The 20,200-nt window shown below is 40.3% G+C and overlaps 1 protein-coding gene across 2 annotated transcripts in view; it reads left to right on the top strand.

Annotated features, from left to right (window-relative positions):
- Nucleotides 1–13,847: 13,847 nt before the first annotated feature.
- The window catches only part of LOC102831411 (chromosome unknown open reading frame, human C7orf63), a 62,395-nt gene continuing 56,042 nt past the window's right edge, over nucleotides 13,848–20,200 (top strand). For both annotated transcript variants that reach the window (XM_006834312.1, XM_006834313.1), the window contains exons 1-3: nucleotides 13,848–13,901; nucleotides 17,509–17,574; nucleotides 19,899–20,008. In XM_006834312.1, the coding sequence (XP_006834375.1) occupies nucleotides 13,857–13,901; nucleotides 17,509–17,574; nucleotides 19,899–20,008 (221 nt within the window). In that variant the 5' untranslated portion in view covers nucleotides 13,848–13,856. The remainder of the gene's footprint in view (nucleotides 13,902–17,508; nucleotides 17,575–19,898; nucleotides 20,009–20,200) is intronic.

Here is a 20,200-nt window from a genome sequence, read left to right as displayed (position 1 = left end):
TCTCAGGCTAGTGGGAAGGGTGTAGGGTGGTGAGGCAGTAAATACCATAGAGTATGTGGTGTGTATTAAAACATAATGATGAGTAAGGTGGCACCTAAGAGCAAAGTCACGGGTACTGAGTTTTACAGGGAGTTAGCTATTGGAAGAGAGTTTCTCATATCCAGCTTGTGCAAAGCTAACGCTTGAGGAAGCTTGGCACCACCTTTGAAAAACTCCCAAGTAAATTTTTTTTTCAAAATGGCTGAGAGTCGGTTCCAACGCATAGCGACCCTGTACAGAGTACAGGGTTTCCGAAGCTATAAATCTTTATGGGAGCAGAAAGCCTCATCTTTCTCCCGCAGAACAGCTGGTAGTTTCAAACTGCTGACCTTAAGGTTCGCAGCCCGATTCGTAACCACTACACTACCAGAGCTGTGAATAAAACAAATACTATCAAAGCTAAGTATCTAAGGAATATCGCAGAAGAATTGATGCATTTGAGTTTTGGTGTTGCAGGAGAATATTGAAAGTACTGTGGGCTGCCAAAAGAACAAACAGATCTGTGTTGGAAAAAGTACAGCCAGAGTAGTCCTTGGAGGCCAGGATGGCCAGATTTCATCTCTCATACTTCGGACATATTGTCAGGAGGGACCAGTTTCTGGAAAAGCATATCATGTTTGGTAAGGTGGAGGGTCAAAGAAGGAGAGGAAGACCTCCAGCGAAATGGATTGGCAAAGTGGCAGCATCAATGGGCTCAAGCATGGCAACAATTGTGAAGTTAGCCCAGGATGGGGCGGTGTTTCGTTATGTTATACATAGTGTTGCCATGAGTCGGTAACGACTCAATGGCACCTAACAGCAACATCAAAGCTAAAATATGACAAAGCTGAGTCTATCCACCTACCAGACAAAACAATCTGATTCACCAGTGTCACTGAGGAAAAATTCTGGACTATTTTAAGTGCTAGGAAGGAAAAGTTCATGGCAGTTATGCTAACTAAACACTGAAAACTAGCACTCTGGACATAGTACAGGTGTAATGTGTACACCGACACACTGCCACCAAGTTGATTCTGTCTTATAGCAACCCTATATAGGGTTTCTGAAACTAAATCTTGATGGGAGTAGACAGCCTCGTCTTTCTCCCATGGAGTCACTGGTGATTTTGAACCACCGACCTTGCAGTTAACAGTTCAATGCCTAACCCACAGCGCCAGCAGCACTCCTTTGTCTTTACACAATTGATTAAAATAGGCACCACTTGTCAGGAAAGTGTCTTAAGTCCAGTAAAGGTCTGATTTTCTAGTCGTTCAGGTTTATGAACTGCTCTCAGTTTCAGACTGTTGTGATCAAGCACAATATCAAGTATCTCCTCAAGCGTGGAAACAGCAGTGAGGTTGGCCCAAGCTCTGGCAGTGTTTCATTCTGCAGTGCATAAGGTCGCTGTTGGTTTCCAAGGAGCGGCTGGTGAGCCTGAACCGCCGATCTTGCAGACCCTGTAGGGCAGAGCAGAACTGCTCCATCGGGTTTCCAAGGCGGCAATATATATGCAAGCAGACTGCCACAGCTTTCTCCCAGAAAGCCACTGGGGGGTTCGAACTACCTACCCTTGTGCTAGTAGCCAAGCGTTTAACCACTGCGCCACTAGGTTTCCTTTTAATTGTCTAGTTGTGCCATAAATCACAGGATACTTAATGGGCTGGGAATTTAGCGGATTAGCTATTTGTCTGGAGTGAGGTAACTTCTTCTTTCAACAGTATCCATTCATCACCCATCACCCACCCACCTGGGCCTGTTTGAGCAATGCCCACTGCAAACTGCCAAGTCTGAGACACACAGGGATCTTAGTACCACTCCTCGAGTTTTACAGACGTCTCCCGCTTCCCGGCACACGTTCAAAGGCATCCAGCTGAGCTCGCGAAGCTGAGTCAGGCTTGTGTGTAGTTTGAATCGTCCGGCTTCCGTAGGAGCCAGCGCCTCCACCGCCTCCGGCTCCGCCCTTAGCAACGTGCCGGCTTGTGTTAACAACCGATGGGCAGGTGCCGAACCACGGCGTGATGCCGAGACTCTTCTCGACTCTAGAAGTTCTCAGGCTGCTATTCCTTCTATGCGGCGAGGCCGCTTGGGATACCGTAGCTGCAGGCATAGTGTAAGATCTCATCCCTACCCTCCGCCAGCATGTCAATTAGTGAGGCCGTGGTGATGGCCGAGCCCCCAGAAGCGAGCGGCAGTAACAAGTCCAGCAGCCCTCGCCAGATCCCGGTGGTCGACGTGGTGACAGAAGACGAGGCGGCTCAGGTAAGGGCTGGTGCCTGTGCTGGGGAACAGGGAGAGGTTCAGGGGCGAAGGAGAGCCCCGGAGGAGACGAGGGCGGAAATTGGGACCCGAATGGAGATGGAGGGAGCCCATGGGACGGAGCTTCCAAGCTCAGAGCCAAACCCCTGGAGAACAGTGCCGGCAGTAAGGGGGGCTGCTGTCGTCAACCAACCAGCCTGGGGACTTGTGCCTTGTGGTCCTCCTGGAGTGTGCCACAGAATGAGTCCAGGAGACTGAAGCTCTTCTTCCAAAAGTGAGGCCCTGAAAGGATTGGGGGAAAAGGATGTCCTTCTTAGTGAAAATACGGATTTCATTACTAGCTCACTTTCATGTAGATCTCTAACACCAACTGTTGTTATTGCTATAGGCATAAAGTTTCCGATGTTTAAATTTGCTGCCAGTAAAACGTACATTTGGAGGGGTATCAATTACTGTTGCAATTATTATGTGACAAGCATTTGTTTATATTTAACTAAGTATAAAGTTAAATATTTTGATATGAAATTGGAACATAGAGATAGGTAGAAATCGAATAGAAAGGGTTTATTCTATTGTGCTTGTGTTTGGTTTGGGTTTGCTTCTATTATGAATACAATATTATGGAGTTGAAAATAGAAATACCGTATGACCAAGCAACTCCACTACTTGGTATATATCCTAGAGAAATAAGAGCCATAACAATAGAAAAAACATGGAAATAACCTAAATGCCCATCAGTGGAAGAGTGGATAAACAAACTGTGGTACATACAATGAAGTACTACCCAATTTTACAGAATAACAATGGATCTGCAAAACATCTCATAATAGGGATGCTCCTAGAGGACATTTTGTTGAGTGAATATAAGTCACTCACAAAAAGATAAATATTGTATGAGACCACAATTGTAAAAAAAAAAAAAAAAATCAAGAAGTTTTCACACTAAAAGAAAGTATAAATTACTAACTAGAGAAGTTTTATTGTTAAGTGCCATCAAGTCGGTTCTGACTCATAGTGACCCTGTAGAGGGTTTCTAAGGAGCAAATCAGTTTTCCAGTGGGTTTGAACTGTTGACCTTGTAGTTCACAGCCCAATACTGAAGGTTGTGTTGTTGTTGTTCAGTGCCATCGAGTCAGTTCCGACTCATGGTGACCTTGTATAGGGTTTCCGAGGAGCAACTGGTAAGCTTGAACCACCAACCTTGAGGTTCAAACCAACACTGAAACCCAGCGAATTAACCCACAGCACCACAGAAAATAATGTACAATAAAAGGGAGGTAAAAAATGATGGAGGCGGGGGTAGAAACTAGGAGGAGTGCAAGAGTTGAAGGCAACAGTTGTAAATAGTGTTTTCGATACAATCCTGCAACACTGTGCTATATAAAATCCTATGGGCAGATGTGTAGATAGACACATTGGAAGGGAGAGGGGAACTGTGCCCATGAATATATATAAGCTTGACAGAGGGTATTTCTCCATGTGTATTTTGTCTGTGTAGCACATATATCCATGAATGTGGTGGCGCATACAAGGCAGAGTTATGAAAACTTTTTCAACATAACTAAACACCTTGAGGGAATGAGTCATTGGGCCTGAGGATGTAGGAGCATAGTCTCAAGAGACACCTAGGTCAATTGGCATAACATAGTCAGCAAAACATAGTCTACAAAAATGTTCCACAGCCTATTTGGGGTCTTAAGAGCTCTTGAGCAGTCACCTAAGGTGCAACTATTGGTCTCTCCCTGTCTCCAGGGAAAAAAGAGTGAAGAAAACTGAAGAAGCATGGAAACAATCCAATAAACTAATAGCCCACATGAACCTCAGTCTCTGAGACCCTGAGACCACAACAACTAGATGGTGTCCAGCTACCACTTCCAACTGTTCTGAAAGAGATCACATTAGAAGGTCCTGGATAGAATGAGAGAAAAATATGAAATGAAACTCAAAATTGTAAAAAGATCAGGCTCCCTGCTGAGATAAAGACTGCTGGAGTGCCTGAGACTATGCTCTTAGGCACTCTTCAAATCTGGAACTGAACTAAGCCCTGTGGCTCAGTTTTCAGCCAAACAATAAACCAGTCTATAAAGGGAAAGGTAACTCTAGGGATATATGCACTCCATAGAATAATCAACCATTTGAGATCAAGAGGCCAGCATTTACCCAAGGACAAAGTGAAGAGGGGTTAGGAGAGAAGGGATGGAAACAGGAAACATACATTGTGGGGATTGCAATCAATTACAAGAAACAAAATGTGTGTGAATTGCTGAAGGTAAAACAGATTTGCTTAGTAAACCTTCACCTACAAATAAAAAGCTATAATTTTTTTTTTTTTTAAGATTTGCTGTCTTGGAAGCCCTATGTTGTTGTTGTTAAGTGCCGTCAAGTTGATTTTGACCCATAGGCATCCTGTATAGGGTATTCAAGGAGAATCTGGCGAGATTGAATCACCAACCTTGCAGTTCAAACAACTTTGCAGTCTGACTTATGAGCCCACAGTGCTACACCAGGACTCCTGGAAGCTGTGGAGCAGTTTAACGGCCCTGTCAAATCACAGTAACTCAGAGTCCACTTAACGGCAATGAGTTTGGTTGATTATAAGCCCTGCTTACCTGTATCAGCATGCAAGGGAGCTTCAAAAGATTTGAAGAATTGAAAGAAAGATCATCAGGAAAAACCCAAAACAAATACGGCAGTCTGATTGGATACTATAAGAACAAGCAAATTGTTCACCGGGGAGCCATCAAGGCAAGCCATCAAGTTCCTTCAGGACAAACCCCTGTCCAAGACTGAAACTCAAAGGGAACACATGAGCAGGCATGTAAGCTTGCTGGTGACCACATTGGTCTACTGGTGAGAGGACGAGGGGGAAAGGCAGCAATGAAGATATGGGCTGAGTTCAACCATGTTCCATAGATTCCCGTCAACCTGGAGATGAGAGAGAGAAGAGGAAGGGCTGGTTAGTATTAAGTGTGGTGAGATTTGAGGACACTAGAGCCCATGGACAAGGACATAGCCACGAGGGCTAGAGTTGAGAGTGAAGCATCCAGCTGGTATGAAGTGAGGGGAGATGCACAAGAACACCCAAACTTGCAGACATTACTTACCCATTTGACCTAGCCTCCATGGCTTGATAATCAGAAATCTACTAGAAGATTAAAAAAAATTTTTTTTTGATAAAGGAACAAATGTAAACTGCTACCATTTCATGAACCTGACCTATACATATGGATGTAGTAGCTCAAAATACCAACTGAGAGGAACGGAGTCCTCACATCAATTGTCTATCCTATCCCCTCTGTATACAGGGTAGATAGGGACAGGCAACTTAGACACTGGCTACCTAAAATGAGGGGGCAATAAAGGCAAGAAGTGACTGGCTTACAATTTTCAAGAGGGAATTTAGTTTAAGAGTGTGCAGGGGAAGGTAGAATCCCCACTGAATAGTTTTCATCTTGTCTAGAGGAGTCTGGTGAAAACAGATGGTGATAGATTCTTATTATTCAATAGTGAGTAATTGTTATCGTGACTAATTGCAACTGTCACAATTGTAAAGGTAGAAGTTTTGTAACAAAAAGAGGGGAGTAGTTAATCTCACAGTCCAGAAACAGAGGACTCTAGAACTATTAAGGGAGAAGAGCATGAACGGAATGCGGGACCCTATCCAGAGAAGTAGCGACACCAGAGATGGAGGCAGTGATAAAGACATGGAGAGAGAGAGCAGCTGAGGACTCTAGATTCATGGAAAGAGAAAAACTGAGTGCTGGTGGCCAGGAAGCAGGCTTTCAGAATGTGCCCTTTGGTTGTTTAAATGATTATATATTCCTGAGTGTTTTTGTGTACATCTGCGCCCCTGCCCCACCCCCCAAAAAGAGGGAATAGATACAAAGATGATACACAGAGCAGACTGTAATCATTGCAATGAAACAATGTTGTATAAAATCGATGTTCTCCCATGTAAACTATCACTCAATTCACAATAAAAACTTAAAAAAAAAATTTATTAAAAGGTTTGTGGAAAATAGAATGAAAAGATAATGGAATTTTTCATGTACCTTTTGAAACCCCTTCATACCTACAAGACTTAAACTGCGTGCAAATATACATTCTGAGCCTTCTAATGCACTCAGGTGAGGGCTGTCATTGTTACCCAGTTACAAAGGCACCTCAAAACACAAGGGTTCATATTTGCGTGCTTCAAGCATACCCTGTTTTTTGTTGTTGTTGCTGCCAGTGTTTTTATGGAGTCCTAGTGTAGTGCTGTAAGATAAGCACTTGACTGCTAACCACAAAGCCAGTCATTCAAACCTACCAGCTGTTCTTCAGAAACCCTGTGCATGGTCACAGGGTTGAAACCAACTCAACAGCACTTAACAAGTGTTTTATGGTTGCTGAGTTTTCTAAATTTTCTGGTATTTTAGCTATGATATTGTGGTAATTAGGATTTGTGAACCTATATCAATAACTTTTTTGAGAATGAAGTAGTAGTTAAAGGAAAAGACGGAGAAACATTTTTAAAAGTCTCAGTTACTAATAATGTAACTAAACAAAAACAATTTTGCTGTTAGTATTGGTATACCTGGGATCCTGCTGATGTAGTGGTTAAAGTGCTCCACTGCTGACCGAAAGGCTGGTAACAAACTCACCAGCCACTCCACGAGAGAAAGAAGTGGCGGTCTGCTTACGTACAAATTTACAGCATTGGCAATCCCATGAGACCATTCATTCTGACCTATAGGATTGCTGAGTTGGAATTGACTCGACAGCAATGGATTATTCGTATAATCTAAGCGATTTACAATTATATTTACCACATATTATTCTATGATTAGGATTCCTGGTGTGGTGCTAATTGATAAACCCTGGACTTCTAGCCATAGGTTGGAGGTTCAAACCCACCAGCCACTCCATGAAAACCCTATAAAGAGTTGCTGTGAGTCAGAACTGACTCCGCAGCACTTAACAACAATAATAAATTCTGTGATTAAGATTAACAATAAATATCACTAAGGATTCTGTATGATCTGGTTCAGGAGAAAGGCCATGGGAAGGAGGTGACACTATCGGTAGTGACACCACTGCTTGGGTTCCCATTCTTGGATCTGCATTTGTGGCAGGATTGTCTAGAAACCCCAAGTTGTTTATTTCAAAATAGGGTTCCACCACTCCCAAGGGGAACAATGATCATGTGTCTTAAAACTGTGAATTCTTTGGAGGAACCTGCCCTGCTTCCTCACATTAATTGTGTAGAGCCACTATGGGAATTCCTGTTGTGGCTTCTAAAGTCTCAGGCTGCGTCAGGAGCCCTGCCTCCTGCGTCCACATCCTAGAACCATAGAGAGTTCCTTGGGAGTGGCCGGTTGACTGGAGACCTCTTCTTCTGTGGGACTAGAGTTGAGCTCTCTGAGGACGATCAGGCATTTACACAGAAACCTATGGAGCACCAGCACTTTTGTATGAGGAGCAGCAGACATTAGGGGAATTTCCTTAGCAGTTTCGTGTCAGTATTCCAAACCAGACGGAAGGAAGACCTTTGAGGAACAGCATTTCTCTATCCCCAAGGCTGCAGGGACATTCATCATTACGTCTGTTCTCTCAGGCTCGGAGCAAAATTGAGAAGTAGGTGAATTTGATACTGGTGGCTTTCATTCTTCCTTTACTTGTTGTTAAGTGCCACTGAGTCATTTTCAACTCATAGTGGCCCTGCATAGGTTTTCCAAGGAGTGGCTGGTGGGTTTGAACCGCCAACTTTGTAGTTAACAGTCCAGTGCTTATCCTACAGCGCCAAACCTGGACTCCTGTTACTAGGTGTTGGGGGCAGGGGGAGTGCGGGGGAATGGGCAGGGTTATGTAAAGTAGGCTAGTGTGAATTAAAAAAATAAATAATGGAAAAACATTTTAAGCAAGCTATTTGTCAAAATATACCAAATAAAACAAAACTAATATTCCTGTGGATGTGTGGGGTGTGTGTGTTTGTTGTCTTCCTTCTCTTTTCATTTTCTTTCAATATTACTTCTCTCTCCTTCCAGGACTTAGGATTCTCTTTTGAGGAGAAATTTTTCGATTTGCCATTGATTCATGTTCCTACCTTGCTAATAAACACTTCCTGGAATATTAACCTTTTTTAAAGAGCTGAGGACAAAAGCTAGTTTCTACCCAAAGATATAAAATATAACAGAATAGAAACTTTTTAGAATTGGGAGAAATCTTAGTCATCATTCACCTTTCTTGATTTTTGTTGTGATAGTTTTTACAGATGAGGACCCTAAAGGCCACAAGAAGTTAACTGAGGGTTACTACACTTAGAGTGGGGCTCGGTACTCTTTGCCATCATTAAAATGATAACCTTTTCAACCTTTGTGATAAGCCAGTGGCGGAGAGACCTTTGAAACTGGACGTTTTTTTACTCCATTCAAACCATCCCACATTTCCAACCTCTTCTTCTGCTTATGCCTGAAAGTATATTCCAGTGGCAGGAAGTGAGAGGGTAGACTCTACCACTATGAATGCAGCTATGAAAATAATTGCTGTTATTGTCATAAGATATGTGTGGACAAATTGAAAATGTTTTTTAAAAACCAGTGGCAAGAAGTGAGAGGGTAGACTCTGCCACTATGAATGCAACTATGAAAATAATTGCTGTTATTTAAATATTTTTTTAAAAAACTGGTTGATTCAGTGAGCTTCTAATTAGTACTTGCTACGCCCATGATTGAACGATTATCGCCTTGTACTAAGTGCTGGGCTGCTAACTGCAAGCTTGGCAGTTCAAACCCACCAGCCACTGTTTGGGAGAAAGATAAGGTTATTACCTTAAAGATTTGCAGCCTCGAAACTCTGTATAGGGTTGCTGTGAATCACAAATGGCTTTTGGTTTTGGTTTAGTATGCTATCTAAGGCTTTTATTTTGTGCCTACCCTGCAAGCATACCAATTGTTTATGAAAGCAGGGAATTTTGTTTAATCCACTGCCACTATCTTTGAAACCTAGAAATATGCCTGACACAATATGGACACTCAGTAAATATTTGCAGAATAAATATGTCATTGTGATTAGTTGAGTTGCACAGATATCATAGCTAAGCTTCCTTCCCCAAATTTGCTCTCCCTCTGAGAACCTGATGTCATTTTCTGTCACTGTCTAGAATACTGCCATGGATTGTGGCCTTAGAGTTTTTGTTTTGATGTTATTGTTATAAATAACCTCTGTGATCATTTGAGGAGTCAGGCAGAGAGCTAAGAAGAGGTGTTCTTGTACCAGATAGACTTCTTGTCATACTTGCTAGCTGTATGACCGTAGCAATTTAGTCTTGGGGGCTCCATTTTGTCAATAAGGATACTCATACGATCTTTATATGGTATATTTGAGGATGAACTAAGTTAAAGTGCCAGACACATAGAAGGACCACACAATAAGTGTTTATAATTTTCCTTATAGGTATCAAATGAGCAAGATTGCTCCCCTCTAAATACCATTGGGCAATGTGGGAAAATTAGTTCATCCTATAAGTTGAAGTCAGTGGAGGCCTCATTTTCTTCAAAGTAGTTTATTAAGCTTCTGTTTTTAAGAGTTTGGTGGGGTTTTTTAAATATTTTCAATTTCTCCATACATATCTTATGACAATAACAGCAATTATTTTCATAGTTACATTTATATGTTCTTTTGCTACTGTGCTATGTTTGCTCTCATTTATCAAAAACCTTCAATTATTACTTAAAGGGTAGTGTAGTGATTACACATTGGGCTGCTATCCACAAGGTCAGCAATTCGAACTTACCAGCTCCTCCTCTGGAGAAAAATAAGGCTTTCTGCTCCCTTAAAGATTTACTGCCTCAGAAACTCTATACAAGGTTGCTATGAGTCCGAACTGACTCAACGACACACCACCACCACCATCATGATTCAGAAACCTCTGCCTCAAATTTAACTCATCTCCAGTCCCAACCCAGACCTTTTCCTCCGGAAGTTTATCTAATTCCTCAAGTCAGGGAGTCATTCTTAAACCTTTTTCTTATCTGCCCTAACACATTCTTCACTCTATTGTTGTTGTTGTTGTTAGGTACCATCGAGTTGATAGCGACCCTATGCACAACATAACGAAACACTGCCTGATCCTGGACCAACCTCACAATTGTTGCCATGCTTGAGCCCATTGATACTGTCACGTTGCCAATCCATCTCACCGGAGGTCACTCTACTAGGTCCTGCTAATTCCATCTCCTTGATTTTCTTAACTCCTTCACTGTTGTCTATCCCAGTTGTCACCACGCTAGTGAAGGGTTCTCCTTCAGGCACAGTTCTCTCCATGTCCTGCTTTACATAGCAGACAAGTGATCTTTTTATTATTATGTTCTCCTGATTAAAGCCTGTGTTAATAAATAAAGGCAAACTCTGAAAACAGAGGATTTTTATTCAGAACTTAGTACATTACTACAAAGCAAGGAAGTCAGTCACTATTATTTGCTTTGGGCTAAGACTTAAAGGCAGGCAGGGGAGTGGGAAAACAATACTAAAAAGAGAAGGCTTTTGGTATGCTGTGTTTGGAGGGAAGCTGGTAAGACATCTTATGTGATTTGTTGGGGAGCATATTTGACTTGCTCTGATTGGTCCTGAGTTGGGAGCTGGGGCAAAAAAGATGGGAAGTTAGCAGTCATTGACCAATTGCTGTAAGGTTATAGTTTGACCTCCCAGGCTAATTGCTACAGAATGTATGGGTCAAAGTTCTGTTATGATATATGGTCTGGCCATTGTCTAAATTTAATCTCTTGACTACTCAATGGCTCCTTACGATCTACAGCATAACATACAAGATTTCCTATAAAGTAGAGCCCATAGAAGTGCTTATATTATATCTAGGGTTCAATTAGTAAATTCATGTAAAATGTTTACAACTGTACCTAGAACTAAGCCTTAACCAGTAACTCTTACCTGTCATCATCATAGTCATATCATTATTATTACTGTTCATGATTTCATCATCTATAGCCACATCCTCTCCAGTGTAGTGAATGACTCACCTATCCCCACCCTATCTTCCAGCCTGTCACATAAGATATCCCACCAGCTTCCCCAGGTCAACAACCTCCAAGCATAGCATACCAAAAGCCTTACCTTTTTACTTCAATATGTTGAATGCCGACCCTAGAGAGGTCAACTTGACCGCACACATCACCAATACCACCTATCCTGTAACTGCCATGTTTTCTCTTTCTGGTCTTCACACATGCTACTCCCTCCTCCTCTGTCTCTCAAACCTTGAATGCATCTCACGAAATCCTACTCAATCTCAGCTCATCAGTAGATCCTGTCGCCCAGTAGCCATCCCAGACTCACCTCGTTGCCTCCCTGTGCCATTTTGTGCCTTTTCTATGTACTTCCAGAGCACATTTTATCTTTTCTGTAGCACTTTGTAGCAGGCTATTTTTACTACTGGAATTCATGCCAAACAAAGCTATCTGAGTTCAGGACAATATGTTATCCATGAAGTTCCCCATACCTAGCACAGTTCCTGGAACAAAAAAAAACAAAAAAACCTGCTAATAGATTTTTGTAAAAATAGAAAAGACAAAGAAAGGAGGGAGGGAAGAAGGAAGAGGCTGAGGGAGGGAGGAAGAAATCTTAAAAATATGTGCCAGGCATTTAAAGGATGAGTAACATGAAGTGTGCAAGATAAACCTAAGAAAAGAGTATATGCTTCAATCTTCACTACTCTTTCTTTCTTATAAAATTAATGCCTTTTTCAAGTCCTGGTGTGGTACTTCAAGATAACCACTGGACTGCTAACCCCAAGATTGCTGGTTCTAATTCACTAGCTGCTCCTCAGAAAACTTGTCCAGGGTGGCTGTGAGTGGGAACCAACTCAATGGCACTTAACAACAACACAGGGATAAGTACTGGACTACTCATTGCAAGAATAGCGGTTCAAACCCACCAACTGCTGCCCAGGAGAAAGATGACCCTGTCTGCTTCCTTAAAGATTTACAGTATTGGAAACCCTGTGTAGAGTCGCTATGAGTTGGAATTAACTCAGTGGCTGTAGGTTTGGTTTTTTTATTTTATTTAGGAAAACAAAAGGGCAAAACATTATGATAATACATATAGGTATTAAAAAAGAAAATTTAAGAAAATTTCACACTGGCTTCATGGACTGTGCAACAGCATTTGGCTGTGTTGACCAAACTATGGCTAATGTTCCAAAGAATGAGAATACCAGAACACTCAATTGTGCTCAGGCAGAACCTGTGCATAGTCCAAAAGAAGAGAAAAAGGAGATACTGAGTGGTTTGAAATCAGGAAAGGTGTGTATCACAATTATATATGTTCATCAGGTTTGTTCACTCTGTACGCTGAGAAAATAGAAAAGAGTATCATCAGGCTTAGAAAAAGACTCACTATCAGCCTGCAGTATGCAGATGGCACAGCCACACTGCTGAAAGTGAAGAGGACTTGTAGCACTGATGAAGAGCAAAGACTACAACTTTGTTGTAGTATGGATTATACCTTAACATAAAATGAAAATCCTCACAACTGGACCAATAATCAACATCAGGGTAAACAGCGAAAGGATTGAAGTTGTCAGGGAGTACATTTTACTTGAATCAACAGTCAATGCCCACAGAAGCAGCAGTCAAGAAAACAGATGGCATATTGCATTGGGAAAATCTGCTACAAAAGTAGATCTCTTTAAAGTGTTAAAGAGCAAAGAGGTTAACTTTGAGGAATAAGGTGCCCCTGACCCAAGCCATTGTATTTTAATTGTGTCATCTGCATGTTAAAGCTGGGTAATGATAAGGAAGACCAGGTGCTTAGAGTTGCTACTTGATGGCACCTAACAACATCAAACATCCCTTGAGAAATGACACCAGTGATGGGTCTTGAAGGACCTATAGGAGTTAACCAAGGGAGGAATCATATAGTAACAATGTAAGTGAAAACACAATGCAAAGGGAAGTCTTTGAATGCTTTGTGTGAATTATATTCAAACCGGATCTTTAGATTCTGACTATAGAGTACAGGAAAGGGTTGACGAGGACAAGAGTGGAAGCAGGAAGAACAACAGCTGACCATCACAATGTAATAAGAAATGAAAACTCAGTAAGGCAGTAAGGTACTCAAGAACTAGTTAAGATGTAAAAGCTGTAGAACACGGAGATTGCTGTTTAATTTAGATGGTGAAGAATATAGCTATCCACTGAGCAAGGGGATTCCTAGGTCAGGAAGACATCGCCTACCTGTAGTTTAAAAGATACACTATTGTACATCCACATAGGCAAACTTGATATAGTGTGTGCATGTAGGATGTAATTTTGTTTCGAAAACATGAAAGTACTATTATTCCAGATGTTCTCTTGTGCCTTTCAGGGCTAATGCAATTCAAAGACATTAAGATTTTTATGTAATACTAGAATTCAGAAAGTTGGTTTTTTAAACTCCAAAATATGTTTACTCCTATAGAGTCTAATCTGCTTTGCATTCTCTCCGTATTATCTTTTGTTATATTTTTAAATTGGCAAGGGAAAATATATGAATAAGTGCCTACTACATAGAAAACTAAAAGATATATTTTTTAGGGTGTTTTAAAGCTTATGGACCTCAATCGTATCATCAAACTCCTTCAAGAGACTGATGAGGTGAGTAAGGTTTGAGAGAAAATTATTTTGTTAATCATTTATAATGTTTTTTAACCTTTCTGTATTCCCCTAAATGTCTCCTTTCTTTCCTCTGTTTAAAATATTTCAAATAGTATATAGCTTATATTCAAATGTAGCTAGCGTGTTTAAGTTTAATATGAATATATTTGACCAAGTACAGAAGGATGAAGGAGGAGACTAGAAATGTTTTTGTAACTAAGCAAACCCAGGGTGGACATAAGCAGAAGGAGCCATCAGAATATAGACAGTATCATCCAAGCTCTTTAATTAGTTGCTTGTTACCTGTGGGGATGGGGGAGTAGAAAAAGGACATCCTGATGTACACCTAAAATTTCTTGTTAGAAAACCCGGGGATACACACACACACACACACACACACACACAGACATATATATTTCAGTTACAAGAGACTCAAAGTGAGAGTTTAGACATTGGGGGAAAGGATCATGAATATGTATGCACAAATGCTCACATATCAACTCCCCTGATAGTATTCCAGAATGGACTAGGTCTCTGAAAAACAGCCTGTACTATAAAAGATTCCATATTTTTAATACATGAAAAATGATTGAGCATGGTATAGCCTTTCAAAATAAACAATTGTGTGAATAGTAGGCAAAAGTTGTAATTATTGTTTTAATAATTTTAGTATATTTTTGTACATGAATAAAAAATAATGACTTTCCTTATAAATCATTTATCATTTCCCAAATAGTGAAAAGATAACATTTAATTGTGATCATAATTGCATTTTTAAAAAAGAAAATTACATTTCATAGAGCTCCTACTAACTATTAAACAAGGAAATGTATATGTGCGTTTCTGTGTTGTACAAGAGGGCTTCCAAAAAGTTCGTGGAAACATTCTATTATTTTTTCATTCAATTTTCCACAACCTTTTTGAAGCCCCCTTACACACATGCAAACACACACACATATCCACTCAGGCAGCCCCCAGATTATGATTAAGATCTGTTCCAGTCTCTTTAAGTTGAATTCGTAGATCAGTCAGAACAGGTGCATGCATTCTTATTTAGCCTTCCTTTAGTACAAGAAAAGGCTTGAAAGTGATTGAAGACGTTTCAGTGATTTAAAAACTGTAAGGTGAAAGCGGTAGGTGAAGGTGATTATGGTAAGAATTTGTTGCCAGGAGGGGTTGGTTCTTGGCACTTTGGGTTGATGTGCTAGACTGCAAGGTCGGTTTGAACAGTATGGTTAGCTGTTCAAGCTCACCAGCCACTCCTCGGAAATCCTATACAGGATCGCTATGGGTTGGAACATACTCAACAGCACTTAACAACAACAACAACAACAGAGGTTGGTTCAAGGAACCTTGGTAGCATAGTGAGGTACAAGTTAGGTTGCTAACCACAGGGTCAGCAGTTTGAATCTAGCAACTGCTCCAGGGAGAAAAAGATGAGGCTTTGTGCTCTCTAAAAGATTTAAAAGCCCAGGGTCGCTTTGAGTTGAAACAACTCAACAGCACACAAGCACTACCACCAACAGGAGTGGTTCAGGGACCTGGTGGAAAAGTGGTTAAAGCACTCAGCTGTGAATCAAAAGGCTAGTGATTCAAATCCACCAGCCTCTTCTTGGGAGGAAGATGGGGCAGTCTACTTCTGTAAAGATTTGCTTTGGTAAACCCTATGGGACAGTTCTACTGTCTTGTTAAGTGCTCTTGATTTGGTTTCAACTCATAGCGACCCTGTGTAGGGTTTCCATAGAGCAGCTGGTGGATTTGACTAAGCAACTTTGCAATTAGTAGCTCATTGCTTATTTTACAGCACCACACCGGGATTCTGTCTGAATCTAATTGATGGCAATGGGTTGAGTTTGGTCTTTTTGGAGGAGTTGGTTCAATCCTTTCAAAGTGAGGGCAAATGTACATAACATTAAAGAGCAAGTCACTGTCATACAGAACTGCCTATATGTATGTAGCTAAGGGGCTTCAAAAAGTTTAGGGGGAAATAGAGTTAAAAAATAATGGAATTTTTCCATGAACTTTTTGAAGGCCCTGCGTTTATATATCTCCACAGGTTTCCACAAATAATTTCAGGAGGTTAAAAGAATAAGTGATTTGGTCATAAAAATACATCACTGGATGAGGTCTTAAAAAAAAAAAAAAAATCAACTGTCTGAGATGTCTGACTTGAGCCAGTGGACTGGGTTAAAAATACAAATTCTAGAGTCAGATTGCAAAAGTTTAGTCCTAACACCATCATTTACTTAGTAGCTAAGTGACTGTAGACATATTGCTTAAGGTGTTTCAACTTGAGTTTCCTGTTCTGAAAAAAGAGGTATAAGCACCGGACCACAAAGTCGGTTTCAACCATAAAATCAGTGGTTCAAACTTACCAATCACTCTTAGGAAACCCTAGATAGGGTCTCGATGAGTCGGAACCGACTCAATGATACGTAACAACAACAACATCAATAATATTGTAGATTCCTGATGTGGTATTGGAGGATAAGTACTAGACTGCTAACCACAGGATCACCAGTTCAAACCCACCAGCCACTCCTTAGAAACCCTCTATGGGGTTGCTATGAGTCAGAACTGATTTGATGGTACCTAACAACAACAATAGTATAATGGATTCCCAGTATGGCACTGTAGGCACAATACCACACAACCAACACAACAATAGTGTTATAAAGGACCCCTGGTGGTGCTGTAGGATAGGTATTATGTTACTAACCTCAAGATCAGCAGTTCAAACCCATCAGTGGCTCCTTGGGAGAAAAATGAGACTATATGCTTAGTCTCCGAAACCCTATATTGGGTCACTGTAAGTTGGAATGGACTCAATGGCAGTGAATTTAAAAATATATATATTATAAGGAGCCCTGTTGGCACAGTGGTTAAGTACTCAGTTACTAACAGAAAAGCCAGTGGTTCAAACCCACCAGCGCTCCACAGGAGAAAGATGTGGAAGTATGCTCCCCTAAAGATTTACAGCCTTAGAAATCCTATCAGCAATTCTTCTTTAGGGTTACTATGAGCTGGAACCATCTAGATGGCAGTGGAGTTTTTGATTAATCATGTCGTTTTGAAGATCAATGAAATGTATCTTCATTATGTATATATGAAACTGTGCCAAGTTAGTATATAATACATGCTTAGTATATTTTGATGGTGGTAGTGGTGGTTATGTGCCGTGGAGTCGGAACCGACTCATAGTGACCCTGTACAGGGTTTCCGAGGCTGTCGATCTTTACGGGAGCAGAAAGCCTCATCTTTCTTCTGCGGAACAGCTGGTAGTTTTGAACTACTGACCTCAAGGTTCGCAGCCCGATTCGTAACCACTATGCTACCAGAGCTCCTTTTTTAGCTATTATTAATGTTACTTCTGGAAACAGTTATAGCTTTTATATTAACCTAGTTTTGATTAATAATCTAATGAAATTAAAATGGTAATTTATTTTTATCTTCACTTTTTCAGGAAACATTTAATAATGTTTGTAACAGTGATTTAAGAATTACTTGATAAATTTAAATATCTACTCATTTCTTATATTAAAGAATTTTTTTTCAATCTCAGCAAATTTAATAGTGCAAAAGAACTAACCTAGATCATTTGTTTTAGGTTGATTTAGAAGAAAAACAACTTAAATCTGTCAAGAAACTGGTCCAGTGTTACCAGAATGGACTTGTATCCTTTACACACATATATATGTAGTATGTTCATTTCATTCATCCTGGGATAATTTTTATTATAAAATACATTAGTTTTGTTTTGCTGCTGTAATAAATTATCATAGACTTATTGACATAAGACAGCACCAATTTATTATCTTACATTTCTGGAGGGCAGAAGTGTGAAGTCCACCTCGTAGGACTAAAGTCAAGATGTTGGCAGGGATCCAGAGGAGTAAGCATTGCCTTGCCTTGACAGCTTCTAGATGTTGCCTGAACTCCTTAGCTTGTGACCCCTCCTTCATAGTGGCTGTCCCCTCACCTTGGCCTCCATCGTTAGTCCGGCCCTCTCTTTCTCTGTAAGGACCCTGTTGTTACATTGGGCTCTCCTAGGTAATCCAGGATCATTTTCCCATCTCAAGATCCTCAAATGAATCACATTTTCAGAAGATGTGAACATTTTTATAGGGTAAGAGTGAGCATTGTTCTGTCTTCCATAGGAAATATTTAACATTCCAGTTATTTCATGAAATTATGTTTTTTATCAGAGAATATGAAACTGACAAAATTGTTGTTGTTGTTATGTGCCGTGGAGTCGGTTCCAACTCACAGTGACCCTGTATAGGGTTTCCAAGGCTGTAAATCTTTATGGGAGCAGAAAGCCTCATCTTTCACCCGCGGAACAGCTGGTAGTTTTGAACTGCTGACCTTGAGGTTCACAGCCCAATTCGTAACCACTACACTACCAGAGCTCCTTAAAATAGCACAGCACAATTAACTTGCCTAGCTAATGTCAGGTTTTGTAGATTCAGAGAAATTCAGGTTTAGTTAAAAGGCCCAAGTTAAAGGTCATATTCCTTTGACATTTGTTTGACAGCAATACCTTTGATAAACTTCCTAATGTCTGCACGCTTATAAAATACATAAGCTAGCACCTCATGGAGTACTGCTGTGGTGCTGTAGGATAAGCACTGGACAGCAGTTCAAACCCACCAGCTGCTCCTCAGAAACCCTATACAGGGTGCTATGGGTCGGAACCAACTCAACAGCACTTAACAACATCAATAGTGGGAGTCCTCATGTGGTGCTGTGGGTTGATGTGCTGGACTGCAAAGTCAGCAGTTCAAGCTCATCAGTCACTCCTCAGATACCCTATACTGGGTTGCTATGGATCAGAATTGACCCAATGGCGGCACTTAACAACAACAAGGTAGTTAAGAAAAGTAGATGAGATACATGCAAGTGCTTGATAATCTATAAAACATTATATAAACATAAGCTCTCACTTCTTCTGAATATATGAATACATAAGGATCCCTGATATCATAGTGATTACATATTGGGCTGCCAATCACAAGGTCAGCAGTTCAAATCCACCAACTGCTCCATGGGAAAAATATGAGATTTTCTGCTTGGTAAAGATTTACTGGCACCCAAGAAAGTCTAGTAGCAACTGATGTATTTTTGTATTAACTTGATCCCTTCAAAACTCTTTCATCTTCCTCAGATTTAGAGGTTTAGTGGCAAATGACTATTTCTAAGTGTCTTTAATCGGCTGGCTTTAGAGAATGTAAAACTTAAAGCAGAGATGAATTAGAGAAGTCTCTTGGTCATTTCTCTAGGTAGTTAACAGAGCTTTGTACTTCTGGATATACCAGTTCTTCCATCTCTCCCTAAGAAGCTCCGAGAATGAGTTCTTAGCTGTAAAGCAAAATGTATGAAATGTGTTTATGTACTGACGTTAAAATAGGTTAAACAAAGGCTCACTCTAGAAAGGGTACATTGTGCTTTCATAGTAGTTTTAATTGGAACAAATTCCCAGCCTATTTCAATCTTAAATACAAGAAAACACACCTGAGTTCAAAGTTAAAAAAGTAAGGTAATAAAGTACAGTAAGGTTTGTTCCCAGGCAATGTATGTTTATGTATATAGAGGGAAATGAAGAGTAAAAATGAGCAAGAAGCTATTTTTTCCCCAGTGTTTTAATACTCACTGCTAATAATAAGTTATTGATCAACAGAATCCATAGTGTAGTAATTGGTTCTCTGTCTCCTTTGTTGTGGTGAGAAAGGAATAACATTATTTTGAATATGAAGATATTGAGACAAATATTGAATAAGAAGAAGATACTGAAACATATTGAATATCCCTGTTCCTACAAAAATATGGCTCTAATTTTTCTGCTTTATTCTTCAGAATATGTATAATTAAAACAGTGTCAACCACTTAAATTTAGCGATATAAGTAGAATTCTACAGATTGTGTTGACAGAAGCACTATAAAGAATATGTTGAATCAAGAAATTAACCTTAATTTTATTTCTTAACTAAAATACTAAAGCCTCTCAGGGATTTAGCACAAATATTTAAAATTCTGAATCTGTGTACAGGAAAAATTGAAAACCAGCCTCATTTTGTCGAATGTGCCTGTGATATCCTGAAATTGTGTGGGTAAGTCAAACTATTTTGTGTTATTAACTTCTGTTGTTGTTAAGTGCCATCGAGTCGGGTCCGACCCATAGCGACCCTGTACAGGGTTTCCGAGGGTGTAAATCTTTACGGGAGTAGAAAGCCTCATCTTTCTCCCGCGGAGCGGCTGGTAGTTTTGAAACCGCTGACCTTAAGATTCGCAGCCCGATTCGT

Source organism: Chrysochloris asiatica, unplaced genomic scaffold, assembly GCF_000296735.1.
Source record: "Chrysochloris asiatica unplaced genomic scaffold, ChrAsi1.0 scaffold00010, whole genome shotgun sequence".
NCBI classification, from domain to species: domain Eukaryota; kingdom Metazoa; phylum Chordata; class Mammalia; order Afrosoricida; family Chrysochloridae; genus Chrysochloris; species Chrysochloris asiatica.
The sequence above is the reverse complement of the archived record's forward strand: the minus strand, read 5'-3'. Positions and strand labels throughout refer to the sequence as shown.